Source organism: Hippopotamus amphibius, chromosome 8 (assembly GCF_030028045.1).
Source record: "Hippopotamus amphibius kiboko isolate mHipAmp2 chromosome 8, mHipAmp2.hap2, whole genome shotgun sequence".
NCBI classification, from domain to species: Eukaryota; Metazoa; Chordata; class Mammalia; order Artiodactyla; family Hippopotamidae; genus Hippopotamus; species Hippopotamus amphibius.
The window spans coordinates 31,791,495-31,800,985 of record NC_080193.1 but is presented as its reverse complement, the minus strand read 5'-3'; the positions used below and the strand labels follow the sequence as shown (position 1 = coordinate 31,800,985).

The window sequence follows — 9,491 nt, the reverse complement described above, 5'->3', positions numbered from 1 at the left end:
CTCATTGAGAATGTATAGGTTATTGGTAATAAATTCTTAACATCTGAAATTTTTATTTGGTTTTATAAAACTCAGTAGTGTGAATTATTTAAATTTAGTCATTAAACAGTTTTTCATCATATTTTATTCTTTCATTATAGGGTGAGCACAGATACTGCCTCTTAATCTGCAGCAGAATGTTGGCCCCAGGCTTATTATCTCACACTACCAAAAGCAACATTTTAAGGTAACTTTCTGTAAAGATCAGTTCTGTGTGAGGTCACTCAAGGTTCAACAGTACAGCAGAATAGCTGGTGGACTATTTTTGTTAATGGGTGATGCCCCTAGACGTCCTTGGTGGTAACATTTCTAAAGCCACATGGAAGTTACTACCGTGATCTCCCCTCTCCCAAGGCTGCAGGTGACCTAGGCCCCCAGCCTGGTGTGTGCACTCGCATGAGTAGAGAAAGTACCTTGCCCACCCAGGCCACACAGGGTCACAGTCAATGAATGAACACAAACAGGTTTCATTAGTTTTATTTCTGTAACCTTTAAATCATACCTCACAAATTAGATTTTGTCATAACCGGATTTAGTAAAAGCAGAGAAATCAAGTTCACTATTTTCTGGAATACTGACACAAAAAGTGGAAAGGAACAAATGACAGGTTTTCATAAAAAACCAGAAAAATTCCTAAATAAAAGCTAAAAAATCATTGTTTAATTCTAATTGGTAATGGGTTTTATCACAATGAGCTGGTAATTAAGTCTCTTGCTTAAGTTCACAAGTCTTCCCCTAAATGTCACGGACCCTTTGTTAAAGGATGAACGTGTGAACCAAGCAGCACTTCGTGACATAGTTGGCTGCTGGAAGATTCCATAAGAAATAGAAAATAATTTTGTAAGAACGTGATGGCAACAGCAGCCAACATTCTCAGATGTCCCAATTACCAAAAGTATATACAATTTTAGTGTAGAAAAATAAGTCAATTTATAAAATTAAGTTTTTAGATTGGAAACACCCCCTTAAACAGGCACAGAGATACTGAAAAATAGTTCCTAAAAATCTCACTAATAGTTTATGGAAAGAAACACATGCCCTTATAGTTCTTCAATGCAGCCAGTACTGGGACTCTTGAGAACAGGTGGCATCCGTGCCCTCAGCTGCCAGCCAGGGACTGGTGGATGGGTGGCTGAAAGCAGCGGACGTGCTCCACGGGCGTGCTCTCGCCATCGCCTGACTTCAAGTACTTGTCCAAGATAGTGATTATCTCATCGTTCAGAATCTGGAACTTACGAATTCTCTCCACCATCTTCTTCAAAGGCTACAACAGTGAACATTATGTTTTACTAATAAAAGTTGTTCATTAATCCTTCATGCTTCAAAATGTCAGGATTTTCATATTTTCTCAGAAAAATATCAGCAAACTATTGACACATACCATCTCTTTAATGTAACTATTGGACCAATGAATATATTTTGCAGCATTTCTCTGTTGGTTTCATGGTACTAACTGTAGATTCATTTGTAAAACTTACAGACCTATTTATTCAACAAACAGGTATTAAGAACCTACGGTGTCCTAAAAGCCAGCAAGGTAAAGATGAAGATAATACGGTCAGTGGGGAAAGACCAGTAAACTAATATAACACGAATTTAAAAAATTTCCAGTTATTAGGGCTTCCTAGGTGGCACAGTGGTTAAGAATCTGCCTGCCAATGTAGGGGACACAGGTTCGATCCCTGCACGGGGAAGATCCCACATGCCGCGGAGCAACTAAGCCCGTGCGCCACAACTATTGAGCCCATGTGCTGCAACTACTGAAGCCCACGTGCCTAGGGTCCATGCTCCACAACAAGAGAAGCCACGGCAATGAGGAGCCCGCGCACCACAATGAAGAGTAGCCCCCACTCACCGCAACTAAAAGAAAGCCCGCACACAGCAAAAAAGACTGAACACAGCCAATAAAATAAATTAATTAAAAAATATATATTTCCAGTTATTGTGGACAGGATCCTTTGACAGAACTGCTACAACAGAACTGGATTAAAAAAAGAAAGACATGAAATCAGAACAAACTTTAAAAAGCACTGCAGGTTCTGCCTATGTAGGAAGTAAAGCAAAAGCCAGGACTTCCTCAGGGTCAGATGCCACCAGCAAGCAGCAGTGGGATGAGGAGACAGCTTGGGCTGTAAGCAAGGTGACCACGGACCTGGAGGCTCTCCACCAAGCCTGAACCTCTCATGAGGCTAATGTGGCCCCAGGTTCGCAATGCAGGGAGAGGAGCAGTAAATGAAAATCCTGGGAGAAAAGCAATCCAGATTAAGGTCAGTCAAACAAGAGCTGCCAAATAAGTAAAATCCAACACAAAGTGAAACACTTCAGGGTTTCAGATGCCCCTTGAGGCCTTGGACACTAGAACTAGAAAATGAAGAGTATAAGATACATGAAATGTGTGAAGAAATAAAAAATGGAAAAAATTCCATGAAAAAGCTAAAATTATCAATTACTACCATGATTTAAAGAAGAACCAAATCAACATTTTAAATCTAAATGAATGACTTTCAAAAGTAAAAGAACAGCAGAAGAGACTGAGCTGAGGTGTGTTAGTTAAATGAAGATAGTACTCTGGGTACAGCCTAGAGAGCCAAGGAAATGCACGTGTGGGAGGCAGAGTGGCCCCTCAGAGATGTCCAGGCCCCAATCCTTGGAACCTGTTAACATATTACCTTCCAATGGCAAAGGGGACTTTGCAAAATATAGTCAAGGTTACAGACTTTAAAGTAGGGAAAGTAGCCCGGATCACCCAGGTGGATCCAATCTAATCACAAGCAGAGACCTTCCTCCAGCTGGAGGCAGGAGAGATGCAGCAGGAAATTAAATTGGAAGATGAGTAGTGTGAGAGGGACTTGAACACGTTGGCTGGAGGGGGCCATGTGAGAAGCATGAGAAGGAATGTGAGCTAAATAACCAGCAAGGAGATGGAGACCTCAGTTCCCCAACTGCAAGAATGGAACCGAGCCAACCACCTGAATGAGTCTGGAAGCAGACCCACAACCAGAGGCTCCAGAAAGGAACACAGCCCTACAGACACACTGATAGTGACCTTGTGAAACTGTAAATGGAAGATCCAGCTGAACTGTGCTGTACCCGACTTCTGACCCAGGAAACTGAGATAAGTGGAGACCAGATAAGCAGGTCTAACACACATCTAACCAAAGTCCCCAAAATGGAAGAAAAACGAAAATATTTGAAAAGATAATGAGAGTATTTTCTGGAATTCAATTACAAAGAATCCATAAAATACAAAAAGATCTTTAAAAAAGCCCCAAATGGGGACTTCTCTGGTGGCGCAGTGGTTAAGAATCCACCTGCCAGTGCAGGGGACACGGGTTCAATCTCTGGTCCGGGAAGATCCCACATGCCGTGGAGCAGCTAAGCCCCTGCGCTGCAACTACTGAGCCTGCGCTCTAGAGCCCGTGAGCCACAACTGTTGAAGCCCATGCGCCTAGAGCCTGTGCTCCACAACGAAAGAAGCCACCACAATGAGAAGCCCATGCACCACAACAAAGAGTAGCGCCCACTCGCTGCAACCAGAGAAAGCCCGCACGCAGCGATGAAGACCCAATGCAGTCTAAAATAAAGTAGCGAAAAAAAAAAAAAGCCCCACACACTTTAACTACAATGAAAGAAGCCAGAAGACTTAAAGAGTACAGCAATAATGTGAAAATGCAGATCTTAACAAGACTCTCTGAAATGAAGTAGGTCTATGTACCTTGAAAACAGAAGGAAAATGGACCCCTGAGTATTTCACTACCAGACTCCTTTACTAAGTCTATTTAGATTCACTTGGGGAGTGAAAAGAAAGCTTCAGTTGTCCTGGGATGAGAAACATTCCCAGAAAAATAACTTTAAATAACTAGAAAGTATCTTTTTTTGTGAAACTTGCACATACCACATTTTTGATAATTTCGTCTTTGCCATCGTGTTTTTGGACTTTGAGCAGATGGTAGCAGAAGTCCAGCACAGCGAAGCGCCGCTGCTGGCCGAGCAGCACGATGATCATGCAGCCGGCCCAGTGCAGCCCGTCGCCAAAGCACTGCCTGTGGAGAGAAACAGCAGGGAGGATGGGGCCCGGGCGTGACCAAGTCGCCTGCGTGCCCTGCAGGGATGCTGAGCAGAGGCGCGGCCCTGGCTTGTAAACACCTCGTCAGGGTTCCTCTGGCAAACTGCTTCCTAACCTCTTTTTAGATCATGGCTCCTCCATGAAGGATGAGTTCATGAAGTTGTGGCCGTCCTATCGAGCAAAACACACACCTGATGTGCACACGTTTCCATGAGTTCACAGAACTCCAGAAGCCCAGCTCTGAGGCACTTTCTGGGCATCAGGTAAAAGCCCCCTCTTAAGCAGCTTTACAGCAGCTCAGCAATTTGAGGGTCCATTTCCAGAGGAAGGTGGTCCTCTGTGTTAGCCTAATGCCAGCTTCTCTCCCACCTCCCCCTCCTTGAGCACACGCTTACTCGACTGTGAACTCGTGTGTTCCCACAGGGATGCAGTAGACAAACTGCATGGCGCTCCACAGCCTATGAAACTCGACACAGTCATCCACGTGCATGACGCCGTTGCTGGGCAGAGGCCCACGCCAGATGGGGTCGTCCAGAAAGGTCCGGATGCGAGTCAGGATGACTTCAAACATAGACAGGCCACAGCAGAGACGCTCCTTTGTCAGCAAGTCCCCCTCTCTCGCTATTGCAATTTGCTGCAGACAGGACAAAATGTCACGGGCATGGCCGAAGGCTGCAGTGCTGAAATCACAGTACCCCGGTTGTGTTTCTGACTCACCGGAAACCATCCCAGCTTGCAGAAGAGGGTTTTTAGATACAAGCATCGACAAAATAAATATGTCAGCTATTACCTATGTCTCACCAGACTAAATGTATTTCAGAGTGAAGGAGAACTGGTGAGTACAGTTGTTGTTAACAGGGAGTGATTTGTCTCCGGGGGACACCTGGCAGTGTGTGGAGACACTGTGGGCTGTTGCAGCCTGGGGTGGGGCTAGTGGCCTCCAGTGGGTACAGGCTAGGGGTGCTGTTCAGTGTTCTACAACTCAGAGGACAGTCCCCATGACAAAGAATTATCTCATCCAAAATGGCAGCAGTGCTGAGGCTGGGAGATGCTGATGCAGCTAGCTTAAGTTCACGGACCTCCTCCCTGCCTTCTGTTCTCAAGAACCTACAAGAAAGCGTTCTTCGTGAAGGGATGGACAAAAACAGCGACATTTACTGTGTGTGTCTCATGTGCCAGGTGATGTTCTAAGTTCTTTCCACGTGTTAGCTCATTCACTTTCCAGCCACCCTGACAACCCAGCTGGGTTGGCGGCTGAGCGGCCCGTCCCACCTCACGATGCTTCGGGGCTGGGTCTCACCCAGAGCCCTGCTCTCAAGCCCCAACCCTGCCAATGGCCTGATATGGGTGTCCAGCTCACAGCAGTGACAGCGCCCCCAACATGCGTTACCTGAGGGGTTCCCAGTCTTTCAATTAGAGGGACAAGATGCAGTGGGGCATACTTTGATTCTAGTCTTTTCATTTTGGCATCAAGTCTCTCTCCCTCTGCAGTGGAAAAAAGTATTTTACACTCTATTCCTTTGTATAAATAACAATTGCACGAGTTTAATTTTGTAAAAAAAAAAAAAAAAGGAAAAGAAAACCCAAAAAACAAAACAACCAAATGAAAAATTTTTAACATTACATGTGTAGGTTCTCTTTGAAAATTCTTTTATGGAACTGGCTCATCTGTTGTTTTAACTCAAACAGAAAATTGATTTTTCTGTTCAATATTCACTTTTTAAAACTTACTAAAAAATGTAATCAAAACCAGAGCACAGTAAACCCTCTGTGCCCATCTGCTGCAACAGTCATACGCTTAAGGCACTCTTGTTTCATAGATACCAACACCCCTGCTCCCGTGCTCTTCTGAAGTACATTCAAGACACAGCATTTCAGCCCTAAGTATTTCCGTTATTCGATACTCATTTAACTACATTATATTAACAATTACCCCAGGTTATGACTGAACAGGCACCAAACTCAAACAGAGCTGGCCTCTAACTAAAGAGAACTCTCTGGCCACACAGACACGTGTCCCTGCCCTGGTCAGAGGACCGGCTCACCTTTCACGTGGACTCTCGGCAAGATGTTCTGGAAAGGGGCTGCATGCAGCAGGTCACATACTTCTTCTAAAGACTGCAGCAAAGAAAGAGAAAGCTACATTAGGAAGCCTATCTTACAGCAAAAATGGGCAAAGAAATCGGGTGCTGAAAATTAGGCACATCTATTGTCATTTAGTGTAAATTAAACACTGAGAACAGTGCTGCCCAACAGGAGTCTCTGGGATGGTGGAAATGTCCCCTAGATGTGCTGTCAAGGTAGCCACCAGCCACATGTGGTGATGAAGTACTTGGAACGTGACCAAGGAACTGAATTTTCATTTTTACTTACTTTTGACTAATTTAAACATAGACATGCATACAGAGCCAAGTAAGCCAGAAAGAGAAAAACAAATACCTGATGCTAACGCATATATATGGAATCTAAAAAAATGGTACTGATGAACCCAGTGACAGGGCAAGAACAGAGATGCAGATGTAGAGAATGGACTTGAGGACACGGGGTGGGGCGTAGGGGGCGGCGAAGGGGAAGCTGGGACGAAGTGAGGGTAGCATTGACATATATACACTACCAAATGTAAAACAGATGGCTAGTGGGAAGCTCCTGCATAACACAGGGAGATCAATTTGATGATGGGTGATGACTTAGAGGGCTGGGATAGGGAGGGTGGGAGCGAGTCGCGGGAAGGAGGGCTATGGGGATATATGTATAAATACAGCTAATGCACTTTGCTGCATAGCAGAAAGTGGCACAGCAGTGTAAAGCAATTATATTCCAATAAAGAACTTAAAAAAATTAAAAACATAAAACACAGACATGAATAAACCCAGCACTGAATGCAGCCTTCCTATTTACAGTTTTGCAGCCCTCCCTGCAGAGAGAGGAAGAAGGTGCTTCCTGTGTAAACAGCGTAGGAGGAAGAAGGAAGGGGCAGAGTCAGCGATTCCCCAGTCTCTCTGAACCTATGGCTGGATCACAAACACCTTTAAAGAGGCAATAAAACCCCATGCTATACAAGACCTGTTCTCTAGAACAATGCAATGCAGGGAGAAACTGCTTCCAATATCACAGGGGTGGCAGAACTCTAAAACCCCAGCAAGAACCCAAAGACGGTCCAGAACAGGGCACCTTCCTGAGTCTGAGGGCCCGTAAATAAGGGAAAGCTCCTTAGATGGGGTGTGTTCGCCTCTAGGCAAAAAGGCAGAAGACAGAACAGACTCTCGTGCCTCCTACTCTACACCCATCCCGAAACCTTAATAGAATGAACTGTTTAACAAAGAAATGGTTATCAGAGAGTCAAAACATACTGACTGGTGAGAGTTTCCCTTCTGAGGATCTCCGCAAAGATGACAGCAAAGCTAAGCCCAAGAGGAGGAAGAGAAGGCTTTCTGTACCTATCCAGTGAGGCTGCCGTCGTTGCCTGACGTAAGGCTGGTGCAGCAGCCAGTCAGCCACGCTGCTCCTCCAGAACCTTCCAGAGGGAGGCTGACCCCTCCACCCCATCTCCTGTGCCAGAGTCCAGCAACAACATGATTCTTCATGCAGAATACACGTGACGGGAGCCCCTCTAGGCCAGTATACACAGGACCTGGTCCCCAAGCCTCCTGTACAGGGAGGAGGAGGTGCGAGGGCGGAGAGAGGACACGTTTAAAGAAGGAAGGTGTCAGACGGTGATGGCACACCATGCAAACAGAAGAGGGGGTGATGTCTGTGGGACAGCACGCAGCTGAAGAAGGCTGAGGACCTCACCACTTACTTACGTGGAATGATCTCCAGAATACATTTACCGTCAAGTGGAAAAAGCCAAGTGAAGATGGGCAATCAGCCCACCTGCACCACAGAGGGTTGGAGGGCACCTGGAAGGTGACTAACTGCTAGAAAGCGGCCCGGCCAATGGGTGGGAAATGGGAGACTGATGGGGGAAGAGAGCTGCTGGGTGGAATGCTGGAGTGGAGCCACACGGATGGAGGCCTCTACAGGTGGTAAAGGCACCTGCCTGCTGCACACCACTTTAGAGGGACCACCTGGCTCTCGGTGCTGCTTCCAGGTGTCATTGCCAATGAACTCAAATTTCTGCACCCAATCCAAGCCAGAGAAAGAGGGAGAATGGCTATAAAATCCAATATTAAAAACAATCTAACTAAAACTACTCTAAAACAAAAAGTTTAGTGAACACGCACACATATAAGCTAAAAAGAACTATATCATCAAAAATTTCATGTTGGATTTTGAAGAGCAGAATTTTAAAAACAAAATGAAAAAACCCTCCTTCAGAAAGCTGGCAGTGTCTATCCAATGCAGAGGTTCACAGTAAGATCAACATTTTTGGTTACTGAACCAAATCTTGGTGCCAGTTGGGGTCACCAATACCCCGGGGGCCTCATCACAGGCTCAGTGCCCCCTGCAGCTGGGGGACAGTTACCCCACTTTCTAATGGGACAAGTTGAAGAACACGTCTACGCTTAACATCTCCATTTGTATTAATGGGAGCCCACACAAATGCCGAACATACTCTATCACCACCTTCCTCGGAGACACCAAAACCACCACCAAGAAGGCATCAGTGTCTGGAGTCTGGGTTTGATGAGATGGAATGAGAAGAGCCATGCATCTTTCACCTTACAGAGTCCCACCCTGGTAAACCTACTGGAAAACATCACCCCTTTCCAAAGGACAAATGCAAGACTACAAAATTCCAGTCTGGAGCAGGGCCTGGGAGCAGATCAGCCCAACACAGAGAGTGTGGCTTCTCGCCACTGCCCCGAGGTGCACTGACCGGTGAGAGGAGAAGAAGGAAGTGAAGGGTGACGGTGCACAGAGGGCAGGAGGGGCGGGGACAGAGACTCCTGCAGGCAGAGCCACCATGTCCAGGGACCACACATGGGCCATGGAATCTGCAGTGAAAGGAAGACGGCATTCAAGTGAGTTGTAGATGACCTTTTTAATCATTTCAGAAACAGCCACCCACTCATAAGCCAAAGTTTGCTTTAAGATCAACTGACAGAGCTTCCCTGGTGGTGCAGTAGCTAAGAATCCACCTGCCAATGCAGGGGACACGGGTTCAAGCCCTGGCCCGGGAAGATCCCACATGCCTTGGAGCAACTAAGCCCGTGTGCTGCAACTACTGAGCCCACATGCCACAACTACTGAAGCCTGTGCCACTAGATCCCATGCTCTGCAACAAGAGAAGCCACCGCAATGAGAAGCCCACCCACCACAACAGGGTAGCCCCTGCTCACCACAACTAGAGAAAACCCGTGTACAGCAACAAAGACCCAACACAGCCAAAACAAATAAAAATAAATAAAATTAATAAATTAAAAAAAAAAAAAAAGATCAACTG

General features: G+C 45.9%; 1 protein-coding gene across 3 annotated transcripts in view; it reads right to left on the bottom strand.

The window, feature by feature from the left end:
* Nucleotides 1-500: 500 nt before the first annotated feature.
* Nucleotides 501-9,491, bottom strand: part of CYFIP1 (cytoplasmic FMR1 interacting protein 1) — a 107,567-nt gene continuing 98,576 nt past the window's right edge. For all 3 annotated transcript variants that reach the window (XM_057743774.1, XM_057743776.1, XM_057743775.1), the window contains exons 27-31: nt 6,151-6,223; nt 5,496-5,590; nt 4,501-4,739; nt 3,935-4,082; nt 501-1,303 (exon numbers count right to left, since the gene is read on the bottom strand). In XM_057743774.1, coding sequence (XP_057599757.1) covers nt 1,139-1,303; nt 3,935-4,082; nt 4,501-4,739; nt 5,496-5,590; nt 6,151-6,223 — 720 coding nt within the window. In that variant the 3' untranslated portion in view covers nt 501-1,138. The remainder of the gene's footprint in view (nt 1,304-3,934; nt 4,083-4,500; nt 4,740-5,495; nt 5,591-6,150; nt 6,224-9,491) is intronic.